Genomic DNA, 19,060 nt, shown 5'->3' on the forward strand with positions numbered 1-19,060 from the left:
GAGAGTTCTCATCTATATTATTCGTAGCCGTCTATTTACCACCACAGACCGATGCTGGCACTAAAACCGCACTCAACCAACTCTATAAGGCCATAAGTAAACAAGAAAATGCTCATCCGCGGGGGTAGGTTGACCTCCGGTCTCGCCACTGGAAGCCCGAGGTAGGGGGACCGGGGAAATCTATCAAATAGCGCACCTCTAACTTTGTAAAGTGCTAATGCAATTAATCAAATCAGTCACACTACGAAATGCTACCAAATAAACCACAATTCATTCATAATACTGTGAATATATAGTTTCACGGACATATTGATGCATTTTTTTCTGGTTTGTGCGAAATCGTTATGAATAATATAAAACCAGTCTGCACAGCACCATGGTGAATTGGTTTAGTCTTGACTCTTGGTTGACAGTGTTGGGGGATAGGTAATGTATTGATTCCCAAGTGCCAAATCAACACATTTGTTTCTATTTGTCTTTGTTATTTCTTTTTTATATTTATGAGTCTTATTTGTGTATATATTTTTAAATGTCATGATTATTTATTTGTGTTGTTCCAAATGTTGGAATAAAAATTACAGTTAGTGCACAATGGCTTTTTTGTGTTGGCGGGGGGGCGCTGAAGGGGAGGGGGGTTCGCCCAGGGAGCCATACAAGCTAGAACTGCCACTGCCCTACCTACATGTACAAATTACCTCAACTAACCTGTACCCCCGCACACTGACTCTGTACCGGTACCCCCTGTATATAGCCTCGTTATTGTTATGTTATTGTGTTACTTTTTATTATTTAAATGTTTTTTACTTTAGTTTCTATGGTAAATATTTTCTTAACTCTTCTTGAACTGCACTGTTGGTTAAGGGCTTGTAAGTAAGCATTTCACGGTAAGGTCTACACTTGTTATGTTCGGCGCATGTGACAAATAAAGTTTGATTTGATTTGAAGGGCAGAGACAGGTCAAGGTGAGCCAGAACAGGTGTGTTAGTAAAACATTCCTTGAGGGCACGGAAGGCTTTGTTGGCCTCCCCAGTCCAGAGCAGCTGTCGAGGACCTCCCTTCAGGAGGGAGGTGAGAGGGGCCACCCCTGTGCTGAAACCCCTGATGAAGCTCCTGAAATAGTTGGCATAACCAAGGAAGCGCTGCACCGCCTTGATGTTGGCTGGAACAGGCCACGACCGTACTACACTGACCCTCTGCCCTTCCATCTCCACTCTCGCAGTGGATATCCGATAGCCCAGGAAGGAGACCGCCTGCTGAAAGAACAGGCACTTCTCCGCCTTGGCATACAGGTGATATCTCTATCAGCGTATCCAAAACAGACCTGACATGAGAGACATGTTGCTCGCGTGTAGTGGAGTACACCAAGATGTCGTCTATGTACACCACTACACAGCGACACAACATGTCTCTAAACACCTTGTTGATGAATGATTGAAACACCAAGGGTGCATTTGTCAGGCCGTAGGGTATTACCCTGTATTCGTAGTGCCCGGTGCTGGTGCTGAAGGCGGTCTTCCATTCATAGCCCTCTCTGATTCGCACCAGGTTGTAGGCACTGCGTAAATCCAATTTAGTAAAGTACTTATCACTATGCATCCATTTGATCACAGTGGGTATGAGAGTCACGGGATAACTGAATTTAACAGCAGCCTTATTCAGGGTCCGGTAATCGATTCAGGGGCAGAGACCTCCCTCCTTCTTCATGCAAAATAATCTGGAGGCGGCCGGAGAGGTGGACAGATGGAGGAATCCTTGGGCCAACGCCTTCTGGACGTAGGCCTCCATGGCTTCGGTCTCTGCATGTGAGAGGGTAGATGTGCCCCCATGGGAGGGCAGAACCCAGTAGGTTGATAGTGCAGTAGGTCGATAGTGCAGTCCCATGGGCGATGAGGGGGCAGGCACATGGCACGAATCTTCAAAATAGCCACCTGTAGGTCGTGGCGTAGACGGAGGAGACACTCACCTCCCTCTTGGCCCTCTGTAGGGTGGTCGAAGACGGTATGGAAGAGTTGGGTGAAGCGATCATAGGACTGCACTTCTGGTCCATCCCTCTCCCAGACGGCGTGCGCCCACTCCAAAGCCCGGCCTGTCAGCAAAGAGATCACCAAGGCCACCTTGTCCCTCTCGGATGCCGTCCCGGCATGACGGGCCAGGTGGTGGTCACACTGCAGGAGAAACCCCCTACAATGAGCTGGTGTGCCGTCAAACCGCTCCGGGAAGGAGGGGCAGGTGGACGTTGCTGATCGGACCGGCGGATGTAGATGGTGGTGGGGTGGCTGGAACGACTCCAGGGTGCTGGTGGTGTAGGCTGCAGTTGGCGTAAAGCCCAGAGCACCTCATCCGTGGCAGTCCCGAGGCGCTCCAGGCACGAGTCGTGGTGGCGGAGCTTCGCTGCTGCTTCCTGTTTTCTTGGGGCGGTCATTCTGTCATTGGTGTAGAGAGGAGTAGGCAGGAGGCAGTCACAGGTTTAGAACTACTGAGTTTATTTAAGCACCATAGATCAAAGCGGGACGAAATCCAAACACTGTTGTGTTCAAAATATATCTTCATAAACAAAAAGTCACAGGACAAACCCATAGTGCAAAATATAAAGTACTCAGGAAATAGTAGGAAAGATTCCTCTCAAGAAAACAAGTAACTTTTGCAATGACCGACAAAGACCACTGGCAGAGGGAGTATACAGTTGAAGTCGGAAGTTTACATACACTTAGGTTGGAGTCATTAAAACTTGTTTTTCTACCACTCCACAAATTTGTTGTTAACAAACTAGTTTTGGCAAGTCGGTTAGGACATCTACTTTGTGCACGACACAAGTAATTTTTCCAACAATTATTTACAGATTATTTCACTTATAATTCACCGTATCACAATCCCAGTGGGTCAGAAGTTTACATACACTAAGTTGACTGTGCCTTTAAACAGCTTAGAAAATTCCAGAAAATGATGTCACGGCTTTAGAAGCTTCTGATAGGCTAATTGACATCATTTGAATCAATTGGAGGTGTACCTGTGGATGTATTTCAAGACCTGCCTTCAAACTCAGTGCCTCTTTGCTTGACATCATTGGAAAATCAAATGAAATCAGCCAAGACCTCAGAAAACAAATGTAGACCGCCACAAGTCTGGTTCATCATTGGAAGCAATTTCCAAACGCCTGAAGGTACCACGTTCATCTGTACAAACAATAGTACACAAGTATAAACACCATGGGACCACGCAGATGTCATACCTCACAGGAAGGAGACGCATTCTGTCTCCTAAAGATGAATGTACTTTGGTGCGAAAAGTGCAAATAAATCCCTGTACAACAGCAAAGGACCTTGAGAAGATGCTGGAGGAAACAGGTACAAAAGTATCTATATCCACAGTAAAACGAGTCCTATACCGACATATCCTGAAAGGCCGCTCAGCAAGGAAGAAGCCACTGCTCCAAAACCACCATAAAAAAGACTACAGTTTGCAACTGCACATGGGGATAAAGATCTTACTTTTTGGAGAAATGTCCTCTGGTCTGATGAAACAAAAATAGAACTGTTTGGCCATAATGACCATCGTTATGTTTGGAGGTAAAAGGGGGAGGCTTGCAAGCCGAACAACACCATCCCAACTGTGAAGCACGGGGGGTGGGGGTAGCATCATGTTGTGGGGGTGCTTTGCTGCAGGAGGGACTGGTGCACCACAGAAAATAGATGGCATTGTGAGGAAGGAAAATGATGTGGATATATTGAAGCAACATCTCAAGACATCATTCAGGAAGTTAAAACTTGGTCGTAAGTGGGTCTTCCAAATCGACAATGACCCCAAGCATACTTCCAAAGTTGTGGCAAAATGGCCTAAGGACAACAAAGTCAAGGTATTGGAGTGGCCATCACAAAGCCCTGACCCCAATCCTATAGAAAATGTGTGGGTAGCCTACAAACCTGACTCAGTTACACCAGCTCTGTCAGGAGGAATGGGCCAAAATTCACCCAACTTATTGTGGGAAGCTTGTGGAAAGCTACCCGAAACATTTGACCCAAGTTAAACAATTTAAAGGCAATGCTACCAAATAGTAATTGAGTGTATGTAAACTTCTGACCCACTGTAAATGTAAAGAATGAAATAAAAACTCAAATAAATCATTCTCTCTACTATTATTCTGACATTTTACATTCTTAAAATAAAGTGGTGATCCTAACTGACCTAAGACAGGGAATTTTTACTAGGATTAAATGTCAGGAATTGTGAAAATCTGAGTTTAAATGTACTTGGCTCAGGTGTATGTAAACTTCTGACTTCAACCATATACAGTGATAAGAGTGGGGATTGGAACCAGGTGTGTCTAATTGTAACAGGGTTATATTGGTGATTCCCCTTGCCACTTTATTGTTAAGCCAATGGGGTTTTGGTTTTATTTTTGTCTGGCCTTCACCTACTCAACATGGCATCTTATTGGCTGGTTTGCGTAGCTTGCTTACGAGGGAGGATGTTTCAGTTAGAATCGTCCCAGTGAACAAGCAACCAAACCAGCGGTAAGTTGTTGGTTGCAAAGCACTGTACGTCAAAAGTGATTTTTATACTCCCAAGTGATGATTTAAATGTACAATTTATATCAATTTGTTTGTAAATGTTATTCGAACATCACACATAAGATGCAGCGTTTTTTGGTGAATATTGGTTGTGCATTTTGTTGTAGAGAATTCCAGCTAATACTAGCTAGCAACTTACTGTGTCTGGTGGGGGGGGGGGTTGTATATTTTGTACAGTGCCTGAGTGCAGAGTTGGATGGTGAGCCGTGCATTGCATGACGTGCAATTTTGTGCTGTTCCTATCAGGTACATTGTTAAAGATATTATATTGTATATTGTAATTGTATTATTTTGGTAACTACATTGCCCAGTGAACAAGCATCAAACCAGCGTGCGCGAGTGCAGAGTTGGATGGTGAGCCGTGCATTGCATGACGTGCTGTTCCTATCAGAATAAATCTCCATGACTGGTGTTACAAGTTGGAGTTCGTGTCGATGATTGATTGTACACAACGCAAGAAGAGTACTGTTACATAATGATGATGAGACAAGTCCGGATTGCGTTTGCCAGCAGTGGGTTCGGCAGCAGCTAGAAGGCCGGCGATGTCGAATGCCTGAGCTGGACAGGAGGGAGTGCCAAAGTGAAGGCTGGTGTGACAATCGGTGTGCATCATTTGATTTTGACCGATTTGTGAGTAGGAATTGCCTACTAATTACTTAATTGTCTACTAATTGGTTGATGATGTCATTGGAAACACTTATTTCCTCTCTCTTTTTTACTACAAAACATAGAAATATGCCATTTTCTCACATGTTGATGTTGAGATGGTGCTGGAGATGAATATGAAGTTGAAACATTACGAAGCTTCCCTTTAACATTACTCAGTCTTTTCATTATTAAACATATATTCACCGATTTACTACTGCTAACCCTAACCATTTCTTCTCCACTCAGATTTTGGTTATCACTTTGGACCTTAGTGGGGGAGCTGAGGCTGTATCGCGGTGTGATGACCAATCAAGGCTCGCTATAGCTTTCAGTCGCATTGGATTGGGTGGTGATGCTAAATTTGAGGTTACACCAACATAAAAACCACCGTAATCTGTGAGGTGTAAGGCTAGTTGAGAGCTCCATGAACACGGTTATGCCTAAGATTTTTAGAAGCATTAGACTAGAACCTTGATACTGTTTGACATCTAAGTTTGAACATTAGTCATGAAGGTTAGGCTATTTAGATTTTTTCAAAACGTGATGTCGTTTTCTTGGGATTTGGCTCAATCTTCCCCCCTCTCCCCTGTAATTATTCTTTCCTCAGGTTGTTGCTGTAAATGAGAATGTGTTCTCAGTCAACTTACATGTTAAAATAAGGGTAAAAAAAATAGATTATATATTACCTAGCATGCTGTTGGCAATCAGCTGTGGGCGATCAGCTGTTCATTGCCTCCATCGGAACGTTCTGTTAGAGTTTATTTCAGACACTCTGAAGGCTTATTCTAGTAATCTATGGGGTCTATTTATCTTGTTATCAGGTCCTTTATCTTGTCTCATGGCTTACCAGCATATACTGTTAGACATAAGCTTCAGCTCAGGTAGACTTTATTGTAGGTCTAGGTTTTAGATGATCATGTCACTCTCACCGTGCACGCTGTGCATGCTGCAGATGTTCAGCTACTGCTGAGCAGTATCAGTAGTGACATTACGCTTTGGATAGCACAGGTGGTTATATGTAGCTACCGTTTTAGTTGGAGGCGTTACCATGCACGCCTCCAATTCAATTATCAACTTTGCAGATGACGCAACAGTAGTGGGCTTGATTACCAACAACGACGACAGCCTGTAGGGAGGAGGTGAGGGCACCCGGAGTATGGTGTCAGGAAAACAACTTCTCACTCAACGTCAACAAAACAAAGGGGATGATCGTGGACTTTAGAAAACAGCAGAGGGAGCAGCCCCCTGTCCACATCGAAGGGACAGAAGTGAAGGTGGAAAGTTTTGTTTCTTGTCGTACACGTCACAGACAAACTGAAATGGTCCACTCACACAGACAGTGTGGTGAAGAAGGCGCAACAGCGCCTCTTCAACCTCAGGAGGCTGGTGAAATTTGGTTTGTCACCCAAAACCCTGGCAAACTTTTACAGATGCACAATCGAGAGCATCCTATCGGGCTGTTTCACAGCCTGGTACGGAAACTGCACCGCCCTCAACCGCAAGGCTCTCCAGAGGGTAGTGAGGTCTGCACAACGCATCACTGGGGGCAAACTACCTGTCCTCCAGGACACCTACAGCACCCGATGTTACAGGAAGGCCAAAAAGATCATCAAGGACATCAACCACCCGAGCCACTGCCTGTTCACCCCGCTATCATCAAGAAGTTGAGGTCAGTACAGGTGCATCAAAGCGGGGACCGAGAGACTGAAAAATAGCTTCTATCTCAAGGCCATCAGACTGGTAAACAGCAATCACTAACTCAGAGAGGCTGCTGCCTACATTGAGACCCAATCACTGGCCACTTTAATAAATGGATCACTAGTCACTTTATACAATGCACTCTAAATAATGCCACTTTAATAATGTTTACATATCTTACATTAATCATATACTGTATCATATACTGTATTTTATACCATCTATTGCACCTTACCTATGCCGCTTGGCCATCGCTCATCCATGTATTTACATGTACATATTCTCATTCACCCCTTTTAGATTTGTGTGCATAAGGTAGTTGGGGAATTGTTAGATTACTTGTTAGATATTATTGCACTGTCGGAACTAGAAGCACAAGCATTTCGCTACACTCGCATTAACATCTGCTAACCGTGTGTATGTGACCAATAACATTTGATTTGTTTTTGGGGGAGTTGTTACTATACTTTGTTGTTATGCTATGTGATGGTAGGTCATGGCTGAGCACGCACTCTGCAACAGTCATTGTTTACTCTTCTCTCTGTATGATGTCTTCTGTTTTATAACCATGTGTGCATTTTCTTTTCCTAATTTCAGGTAGGCAAAGGCAGCCTTGTTATCATGGTTCGATAACAGGGATTCAGTTCATCAATGCTGTCAGGACCCTTCGGTGTGTAGTCCGCTCAGGAATCCATCTGTTCGCCTACTCTTCTTGGCCTACTGAAAAGCAACCAACATGCATATCAAGAGTATCTCTCCTCTCTCAGAAGCACAAGTTTACATTCACTTAAGGAGTTGGTGTTGGGTTTACAATAACCTTTGCTAGAGGTGGTCTGTTTGATGGGTTCTTCAGTCTGGAATGCACTAAATGTTCCATCACTTTAATATTTCATGATATCACAAATGCTATTGTATTATGGGCACCAGCATGTTAACAGTACTTATGCACTCAGCGATGAAGAATTGGCAATGGAACATCCGTCGTCATAAGAACTAACACTACCTTATCTTCTCTTTCATGTTACGCTACCTGCAAGCTGAGCACGGGCGGGACCTGGTCAACCTTGTTCAGCGCTGATGCTGGCAACCAATGACAAGGTCCTAGAACTCGTCACAGCTCTGGTTCCCTCGGCATGGCTGCTGGCCAGTTCTGAGCTATGGGCCACCCACTCCTGCATAGGCACTGCTTCTCAATGGGTCACGGCGTGATCCTCAAGATTATGGGCCATAATCCTCTACTTCCTACGATGTTGCACTCAATTGGAATTCTGAGTGTGGAGCCTACATTAGTTTGGCAGTATTGCTAATATGATCATGATTGTGTCATCCCTATGCTCAGTAACTATGTTGCTTCTGTTCTGCATTGCATCTGATACAGTATATAACACTGTTAGCTAAAGGTGGTTGGTTGGCACCCCGGCGGTGCATCTATTTTGCAGGTGGTTGACTGGGCTCATAAGTAGAATATCCTCATGATCCAAAATGACTGCTCATCTTGCCACATCAAGGGTACCTGACGGTGCATCGTAAAATAGTCATACAGCTGCGTTAGCTCATGTTACACATGGTTATTATTCACACATTGGCTTGTAATCCAGTCATGTATGGTAGAATGACCTTTGCTGGTCTATTGAAATCTCTTAAACGGCGCTTTCGGCCGTACTCAGTTAATCGTCTGGCTTGGGTTTCTGCTGTTTTGGGGGATTTGATATAGCATCTCATGCTCACTGCCTGTCGTTACATTATCATCTTCATATGACGCTTGGCTCTGGCAGTGAGCTACCCTGAAGGACAGAGCCCTAACGCGAAGACATGCATTGCTATCTTTTCTAATAAATGGTTAAATGTAAATGTGGTGTTTCTTTTCGGAAATTAAGCGTAGGCAGTTCAGAAGGGAAACCTGATATCGCACCAATTGGATTCACACTAATTACATGGTCTATTTAAGTTGACCAGTTCTACACATGCTTCCTCAATGACGGATGTCACGTGCTGGTGTTTCGTCTGTGCTGCCATAACTAGCTGTTACTTGGTATGCTTGCTGTTTCTGATATCCCACCACCACCACAGCCTCCACCTATCTGGGTTCTGTGTTTCTTCTTTCGGGGGATTTGATATAGCATATCGTGCTCACTGATTGTAGTTCTATTATAATCTTCATATGACGCTTCGCTCTGGCAGTGAGCTACCCTGAAGAAGCAGATCCCTAACACCAAGACATGCATTATGTTTTCTAATAAATCATGTATCATAGGGCAGCAGGTAGCCTAGCGGTTAGAGCGCTGAGCCAGTAAATGAAAGGTCGCTAGTTCAAATCCTCTGAGCCGACAAGGTGAAAAGTCTGTGCCCTTGAGCAAGGCACTTAACCCTAATTGTGCCAGGGTCGCTGTTGGTAATGGCAGTTGTCTCAGGGGGAGAAAAAATATATATATGTTCAATACACACACAAATGTATGCACCCACAAAAGCAACGGATGATAATGTTGACACTGTAGACCTTTAACAGTAGAAAATGATTTCTATTTTTCATATTGCACTAGAACCAGACCGGGATTTTCCTCGACCATACTGGTCCCAACCAGGTGGGCTGGATCCAGGAGCCAAAGATGAATGAGAAGATCACTGGAAAACATCTCTGCTTCCTTTTTTACATGAGAGAAGCTGCCAAACAGAACCTGGAAAGGGTGATCAATGGACTCATAAGGCCTGTCAACAGATCAAAAACCTGAAACAATGGATGTGCGACCACCAAGAAGTATGCCAACTCCCTTTTGATGTGAACCGCCACCACAAAAATCTTGTATGTGAGGAGGCTTCACTCTCCACACAATGGTTGAGAAAAGGAACAATGTGACTAGTAAAAGTATCTTTATTAATGAATTCATATTTATAACCACATGTATTTATCAGTGTACCGATAAGTGTCTTAATTATTAAATGGACTCATTTGATTCTAGTTCACATATTGAATATACTGTTTAAAGTAACTGTCCAGATTTCTATGAAATATGACCTATAATTAATTACAATGAGTGAAAAAAAGTTTCCCTTCCCCCCCAAAATATGCAAGTATGTTAAAAAGCATCTTTCCTGTGTTGGAATGGTGTGTAATGTAATGGAACTGAGAGGCATGATCGAGGGCTAGGCGTACCCCAACAACAGAATGGTGTGGGTGTATACCGGGCATAAAAAATATTAATGAGAGTAGATTGGCCAGCTCATCCTCAAATGGCACATTTTTGAAACCGTCTGTTTGAGATACAAGTTTGAGGTGGGGTTTTTGAAGGGTTTGTTCTCCAATATATGCTTTGGCCACATACAAGTATAGGATGAGTCAACAGAATATGAACTTTTAAGTGAGATTGTCACTGTACAGTTAGTTACAGACAATTCTTGGACTTAAAGTATCATTGTTATCAGTTGACAGTCATAGAAGAATATTAGCCATCATTGGAAATGCCAGGTATTATACCTGATGCAAATCTGTTAACATGGAATAAAAGTACTATTCAGGGGAAAAAAATGGTGTCTTGAACATGAGAGAAACTGTCAAAGAGCAGAAAACTGTACCGTTGTCATACTTCCTAGACTTGTAACATATGCACTCGGGAATGCAAGAAAGGAGGATATTGATGTTACCTAAAACACAGTACAAAAACACAGAAACCATGCTGGGGAAAAAATGTCTTTACTTTGTAGACCAAGAAAGAGAATATTTACAACACTTACTTACTGTATCTCAGGGGGAACAAACATAGAAAGACTTCCAAAAAGTAATCTCATAAATGAAATCTCCCATTAAACAAAATAGTTAATCCTTGTTTTATAACTTAAACCAGGTCATGATTCTTGACAAAGGAATATTGGAAACTTTCCCCACATAGTAACTGCTTGGCAAACAAAACGTTTTAATGACATCCATCTGCTCTTGTCCTTTTGGAGTCTTTGCATAGTTCCAATTCCCTTTGAATGGAACAGAAATAAAACCTTTGATCTGAATGACACTAGATTCATGTTAGTTGTGATTAGCCCACAGAAATGCTGTCTGATGTGGCCAATACTGTACATGGGGCTCTGAATCAGTAACAATAATACATTCCCCAGTCATAGGATAAAGGGTACTCCACTCGTAGAGTAGCAAAGAGTGCAAACATTTAGGTGATCACAGTTATTGAGACATGTATTAAGGACTCTCGTAAAGCCCATATAGCCTCTAAAAAAATAACATACATTCAGGAAATACAGAACCAATGGTGCTAAATGTGATATAATTCAAAGCAAATTCTGTTGTGCATCAAAGTAATATAACAACAAAAAGTACAAAATATCACTCTGCAACAGTCATGAGTTACAGTAATAAAGTATATCCATGTATTTGCTGTTTTGAGGTGCATTGCTAATAAAGGAGTAGTTTCTCTAAATGCCTCCCACAATGTACCAATGTAGGTCAGGGTTTCTGAGACTGATAAAAGAGAGACGTGAAATTAAAGTTTCTACTTTCGCAATATGACCTATAATGTTTAACTGTATCTTACACAAATACAATCTGAACTATGAGAAGAGCTATGCATCTTTGACAGGCTAGCATAATGATGTCATAAGCATACGTTAGACAGTAGGATGACTTTATTATAAGAAACAAAAAAAGAACATCATACATATGCTATGTATGTAACCTGTATGATTACAGTATGGCTGATGCTTTCTTCAGCTTAAAATATCCTGATTGTGTTTGTTTGGTTATAGGGAACAGCATAAAAAGCTCACCAGCACATCCCTGAGAGAACAAGAAGAAAAAAGCTACATTCACCACATAATGTTTGAATGCTCCTATAGCACAAGGTTTATTTGTTTAAATGACAATGAAAAGGTAGGCTGCAGCGTGTAAGGTTAAATGTGCTCAAAGTGCTTCATACCTGTCCATGGCCTTGTCCAGGAACCACTCAGGGTCCATTAGTAAAGACAGAATTTTCCTTGAGTGAAAAGTGAACCTTTTTCCATGGATAGACTTTGGCTTAACATCACTGAGGATATTAAAGACTTCTGGTATAATTTGAACAGTCCAACCCCCCCCAAGAAAAGGGTAGAATACCCAGAACGTCTGGCCACAAAAAACTGGGACACCCTCCCACTTCATGGAAGACAACTGTGCAAAAGTTCTAGACCCCACCAGATTCAAAGGCACATGAGCCGAATGATGAGGATGAAAAAACAGTAGTAAGTAGTTACTGAAGGCTTTCAGAGTACTCAAAGCATACTGCTAATCAGTGCTAAGCATTTTTTTATAGCCTTTTTAATAACACTCAATGTATCCACACTCACCGTCATACAACAGAGAAAACAACAGAACCAACAGAATCTCAAAACGCTACAACTCATTCAAGAGATATTTCCCTTTTATGACAAATCATATGCCGTTTTCTTTGCTTCATACCTTAAATAACAATAAGAGCTAAATAAAAACAAAAATACCAAATAAAACGAGCAAGCACGGTAAAACACCTCTGGTTCAACACCATGTTATTTGCCTGCCAAAGTACAGTGCCTTCAGAAAGTATTCATACTTATTCAATTTTTCTTTGGTGTGTTACAGCCTGAATTCAAAATGGATTAAATAAAAATAAAATCTCACCCATCTACACACAATACCCCATAATGACAAAGTGAAAACATGTTTTTAGAAATGTTTGCAAATTTATTGAAAATAAAATACAGAAATATCTCATTTACATAAGTATTCACACCCGAGCCAAATCTTTGTAGAAGCACCTTTGGCAGCGATTATAGTTGCGCGTCTTTCAGGGTAAGTCTCTGAGCTTTCCACACCTGGTTTGTGCAACATTTGCCCATTAATCTTTTCAAAATTCTTCAAGCTCTGCCAATTTGGTTGTGGATCATTGCTAGACAACCATTTTCAGGTCTTTCCATAGATTTTCATTTAGATTTAAGTCAAAACTGTAACTCGGCCTCTCAGAAACATTCACCGTCTTCTTGGTAAGCAACTCCAGTGTAGATTTGGTCTTGTGTTTTAGGTTATTGTCTTGCTGAAAGGTGAATTCATCTCCCAGTGCCTGTTGGAAAGCAGACTGAACCAGGTTTTCCTCTAGGATTTTGCCTATGCTTAGCTACATTCTGTTTCTTTTTTAACCTGAAAAACTCCCCAGTCCTTAACGATTACAAGCATAATGTTGGATTCTAGTTTGAAATATACTTATTAATGTTACCATACTAGAACTTATTGATTACTTTCCATGTATAAGGAATGCATATGTTCGGGTAAATAGAGGGTGCAAGAACTAGGTGTATGGAAAGTTACTGAGTGAGGAAGTGGGAGTGCAGAAAGTTTACATTCTGTCAGAACATGGTATTGTTAAATCTCATGGCTCCTAAAGAGGGAAGCAAACTGCAACAGTCTGGTTTCAGTCACTGATAAGGTAGGACAGCCGTGGAGTAGGGAGGAGTGAGGAATTTGTCCCGAGGTCGGGTCAGATGAAGTGACAAGGAACAGTCCTGTTACACACATTATACTTCCATGCTCACGAAGGTTCTAGCAGGAGGCAGGGCCATGACTACACCAGTGAGAGGAACCAATTAAGTCCGGACTTGCAACAGAGATGTATTGGCTGTTTAGATGTGAAAGGAGTTGACTCAGCCTAGTAGGAGGGTATAAATATATGTGCTTGTGTAAACATGTCTTTTGTCTTTGCAACTGTTTGACCCAGTGGGGGAATAACTTGGTTTGAGCTTTTCCTAATCGTCCATTTGAGTTTTTACTCTTTGTTCAGAACCTAACAATACCCATAACATGATGCAGCCACCACTATGCTTGCAAATATAGAGAGTGATACTCCGTAATGTGTCGAATTGGATTTCCCCCAAACATAACACATTGTATTCAGGACAAAAAGTGAATTGCTTTGCCACATTTTTTACAGTATTACTTTAGTGCCTTGTTGCAAACAGGATGCCTGTTTTGGAGAAGAAAATACAATTCTGTACAGGCTTCCGTCTTTTCGCTCTAATTACGTTATTATTGTGGAGTAACTACAATGTTGTTGATCCATCCTCAGTTTTCTCCTATCCCAGCCATTAAACTCTGTAACCATGAGAGGTTGGTTGCGTTCCTTTCCGGGAACTGAGTTTGGAAGAACGCCTATTTTTACAGATCTACCAATAGGTGCCCTTCTTTACAAGCCATTGGAAAACCTCCCTGGTCTTTCTGGTTGAATCTGTGTTTGAAATTCACTGCTTGACTGAGGGACCTTACAGATAATTGTATGTGTGGGGTACAGAGATAAGTTAGTCATTCAAAAATCATGTTAAACACTATTATTGTACACAGAGTGAGTCAATGCAACTTATGTGCAAATATTTACTCCTGAATATATTTGGACTTGCCATAACAAAAGGGTTGAATACTTATTGACTGAAGACATTTTAGCTTTTCATTTTGAATTAATTAGTAAAAAAAAATAAAAAATCCACTTTGACATGAGGTACTGTGCGTAGGCCAGTGACAAAAAAAACAACATTTAATCCATTTTAAATTCAGGCTATAACACAACAAAATGTGGAAAAAGTCAAGAGGTGTGAATACTTTCTGAAGGCACTGCAAGCCTTAAAACTAATTGGGAGTTCCACCATCAACAGTGTGGCGAGTTACATTAACAAAGAGCAATGTTATTGCTGTGTTCAAAATATGCTGCAAATGTTGTTCTATGTGTGGTGTGTATTAATCATCCAAAGTAACACACCGAGCTTGGGTTGTTGACCGCAAAGCACAGTCGATGTGTAGGAATGAGAGGTCAGTAAGCTGGATGAGGTCACATATACAAAGACCACAAACTTCATGTCCTGTTCTAAATGGTAATGGATAGGGTGGAAGACAGAGTAACTTCTTTAGTTTACCTTTAAGGCAAACTAGTGCTGGTACTTTTCCATTCTGTAGTTTCAAGGTCTTTTTCAATCTGGAGAGGTTAGAGTACTTTGTGGTAGAGACCCTCTGTGGAGTGCTGTACTAGAGGGAACTATGACCTTGCACTCTATCTGAATCACTCTTCCCCTCCCCTGGGAGGTGCGGCTAGGAGTCTGCAAAGTGATTGTGGGTGTTGGTGACAGCCTGGGTGGCTTCCTCAGGCAGTAGGGTGGGGTCAGTAAGGATGGATGTGCTAGTGCTGAACTGTCGGAGAGTGCTCAGTACCACTGGACAACAGAAAGACCAATCAGCTATACATTCATCACAGTTGACATTTTGTGTGACAAGTTACACAAAACAAGTTACAAAAAATACATATTTTTTTCCTCCATAAAATAATTTATGAAACAGCAGACAAAGATAAAGAGGAGCTAGCATGCCTCTCAGTAAGGCTTCAGATTGTGCATCTGACTCTTCATAATCCTACTTCCAAAAGCATGCTAATCAGACGGTAGTAATATATAGTCGCTAGTAAAAGTCTATGACCAGGGAATCGATAGAACATCACTCAGAGATGCACAAAAACAATGTACCATTAACAATGGGTGAATCTTCACTTTAACACTTGGTGGAAGCACCCTTGGCAGCCATTACAGCTTTGAATCATTTTGAATAAGACACCAACAAGTCTTAAGTCAACATATATCCATTGTTTTTGTAAAAATTGCTCAAGCTCAGTAAATTTGGTTGGGAATCATTGATGGTTAGAAATATTCTAACCTTAGCTGTGATTTTCATACAAATTTAAGTCAGGACTGAGACTGGACCATTCACTTAACACCTATTGGAAAGCCAATTCTGGTTTGTCTTTGGCATTACTTTTCTGTAATTGTCCTGCTGGAAAATACAACTGTATCCCAGGGTTAGGTATTCAGAAGACTGTGGCAGGGTTTCTCTAACTTTTTACCTGGGCTTTGCTCCTTTCATATTTATTTAGATCCTGACAAACTCCCCAGTCCCTGCCGGTGACAAGCATACTCATAACATGATGCTGCCACCACAATACTTAAATACCTTATCCTGGGTTATGGTTTTATTTTTCAGTGGGACAATTACACAAATGTAATGCCAAAGACACACTATGATGGCTTTCCAATAGGTGTTGAGTGTTCCTGAATGGTCCAGTTTCAGTTCTAACTTAAATTTGTTTGAAAATCAGAGACAAGGTTGGAATATTGTAATTTTAAGGCAGCAAAATGTGCAAAGGGGTGTGTAGACTTTCACTAGGCACTGTAACCTAGAGAACTGAACTGTCTCCAGTGATGATAATCTCTGACATCAACATCCCTCCCTCTTAGATTGAGTGTGTGAGAGACACAGGTTGAACAAGAGACTGAAGGAGAATGTGTTCTTTCTTGTAAATAAGTGACGGGGAAAATATTGTGTGTGAGACCATGTCACATCAGGAGGCAAATCTTTCCTTACAAAGAAAAATGGTGAAATGGACTATTAGACATTCTAAAAAACAAGTATATCGTACATCACACATACTGTACCATCTAACACCTACAGACAACCAGTCATTCAATTCAAAATCATAGTGAAATGCTGTAATGCAGTGCTATTCAACTTTTTTCAGGCTTACGTGTCTTTTTGTCGAGCAAAACTTTCTGAGGAAAGTAATACGCAGAGCATAACAAACCTCGTTGAGATACGTCAAGTGTCCTTGTAGGTTTATTTGGTGTGGAAAATGTGAATCCAGCTGTATAGCCTATTGCCTATTTCTGTTTATGAGTATTTTATCAAAGAATGTGAAACAATGTGTCTGTTTACTGCTTTTCGTTAAATCATGCATAGCTGTTCTTTATATGGCCTAAAATAAATGTGTTCATATGGGCAGAATATTATCTATAGGCTATAGCATACCAAATTTTTATCAGTTATGAAAATAAAACATTTAATGCAGAAAAATTGATCTGGTAAAAGGCTGACATTTGGATGTTTCAGTTAAAACAGACTGTCACATGACTTTAGAAATGGAAACATTACAATTTTAGAGACAAAAAGTAACAATAACCGATGATTAAAGGGTTAGGCTATACCGTCATCATCATTATTCACATCATTCCAATTCAATCAAGTCACAATTATCGGCTTTGGTATTGACATCAATGAGCATACTTTCCGATTATGATATTAGGACTGAAGAAATCCACTGTTTATATAAAACGTCTGCCTTTTCCCCTACATTTTAACAGTCTAAATAAGTCAACATAATATAGGACATCACAAAATCCATTTGGCCTACGTCGTTTTATGTAGTCTCACTATGATGCGGAAAATGTAGGCTATTTCAAAATAATTGAATACCACATTGAGTTGACTGTATAGGCTATTATGGTAAATATCTATCCGAGGTTCAACTTTAAGCCAAGGGCATTTTTAAAAACTATTTTGATACTCACCTCATGTCTGGATAATGTGAATGAAATCCATTTTGTTTTGAAATCAGTATTTGTCCATATCGCCCATTGTTCCCGTTTTCAATAAAGAAATATGGATGAGAGACTCACAAAACTATAACATTGGAATGTTGTAAAGTGCTGCCCTACCCTGGCTGCCGAGGACACAGGTGAAGCCACTGAATACAATTAATTACAAGGAAATTAAGCTTTTTTGCTTTTGAACCCATTTTAAACATGCTATAGGCCTACATTTTTAGCCTCTATAGTTTGGACTATCCTTTCTGTAAAGTATGACACTTCCATTTTTTTTTTTTTTTTAACCTTGCATGCAATCACAACAGCTGTTCACTTTACTGTCAAAATTCTGATTCAGCTGATTGTTGAAACAGGGTTCAAGTTGAATGCCAAATTTCACATATAAATGCTTATAGTCTGGAAGATGGCGCCAAAGAGGATGGCTGACGTTTCACATGACCGTAACCAATTGTGCTATGCGGTTTGTCTTTTTTGTAACATTTTGTACATAATGTTGCTGCTACCGTCTCTTATGACCGAAAATAACTTCCGGACATCAGAACTGTGATTACTCACCAGGGACTGGAAGAAGCTTTTTCCTTTATTATTTATTTCACCTTTATTTACCAGGTAGGCAAGTTGAGAACAAGTTCTCATTTACAATTGCGACCTGGCCAAGATAAAGCAAAGCACTTTGACACATACAACAACACAGAGTTACACATGGAGTAAAACAAACATACAGTCAATAATATAGTAGAAAAATAAGTCTATATACAAAGTGAGCAAATGAGGTGAGATAAGGGAGGTAAATACAATATAGCAAGTAAAACACTGGAATGGTAGATTTGCAGTGGAAGAAAGTGCAAAGTAGAAATAGAAATAATGGGGTGCAAAGGAGCAAAATAAATAAATAAATAAATACAGTAGGGGAAGAGGTAATTGTTTGGGCTAAATTATAGATGGGCTATGTACAGGTGCAGTAATCTGTGAGCTGCTCTGACAGCTGGTGCTTAAAGCTAGTGAGGGAGATAAGTGTTTCCAGTTTTAGAGATTTTTGGAGTTCGTTCCAGTCATTGGCATCAGAGAACTGGAAGGAGAGGGAGCCGAAGGAGGAATTGGCTTTGGGGGTAACCAAAGAGATATACCTGCTGGAGCGCGTGCTACAGGTGGGTGCTGCTATAACAAGTCCGACAAGAAAGTTATACTGCTCTCCTGGGAACAGGCCCAGATCCAAGTCATTTGCATGAAGAAAAGACGGAGGAAAAGAGGACGCAGATCGGGCTGCATTTTGAGAATCCGTAGGCGAGCGAGTAAACTCCCACTGGCATCAATTCTACTTGCTAACATGCAATCATTGTAAAATAAAATTGATGACCTACGATTACCCTACCAACGGGACATTAAGAACTGTAATATCATATGTTTCACCGAGTCGTGGCTGAACGACGACACGGATAATATAGAGCTGGAGGGATTTTCAATGCACCGGCAGAACAGAGAAGCTACGTCTCGTAAGACGAGGGGTGGGGGTGTGTGTCTTTTTGTCAATAACAGCTGGTGTGAGATGTCTAACATTAAAGAAGTCTCGAGGTACTGCTCGCCTGAGGTAGAGTACCATATGACAAGCTGTAGACCACACTATCTACCAAGAGAGTTCTCATCTAAATTACTCGTAGCCGTCTATTTACCACCACAGACTGATGCTGGCACTAAGACCGCACTCAACCAACTCTATAAGGCCATAAGCA

At 41.2% G+C, this 19,060-nt stretch overlaps 1 protein-coding gene and 1 long non-coding RNA gene across 2 annotated transcripts in view; one reads left to right on the top strand and one right to left on the bottom strand.

Moving 5' to 3' along the window:
* The first annotated feature begins 4,499 nt into the window (after window positions 1-4,499).
* Window positions 4,500-9,835, top strand: LOC145863954 (uncharacterized). Its single transcript, XR_014382517.1, has 3 exons — window positions 4,500-6,885; window positions 7,512-7,584; window positions 7,952-9,835. It is a non-coding gene; the product is annotated as an uncharacterized LOC145863954 (long non-coding RNA).
* Window positions 9,836-10,586: 751 nt separating this feature from the next.
* The window catches only part of LOC106585286 (MLX-interacting protein), a 45,939-nt gene continuing 37,465 nt past the window's right edge, over window positions 10,587-19,060 (bottom strand). Inside the window, exon 17 of the mRNA XM_014171353.3 lies at window positions 10,587-15,116. Coding sequence (XP_014026828.2) covers window positions 14,995-15,116 — 122 coding nt within the window. The 3' untranslated portion in view covers window positions 10,587-14,994. The remainder of the gene's footprint in view (window positions 15,117-19,060) is intronic.

This window comes from Salmo salar, chromosome 24 (assembly GCF_965601325.2).
Source record: "Salmo salar chromosome 24, fSalSal1, whole genome shotgun sequence".
NCBI lineage: Eukaryota > Metazoa > Chordata > Actinopteri > Salmoniformes > Salmonidae > Salmo > Salmo salar.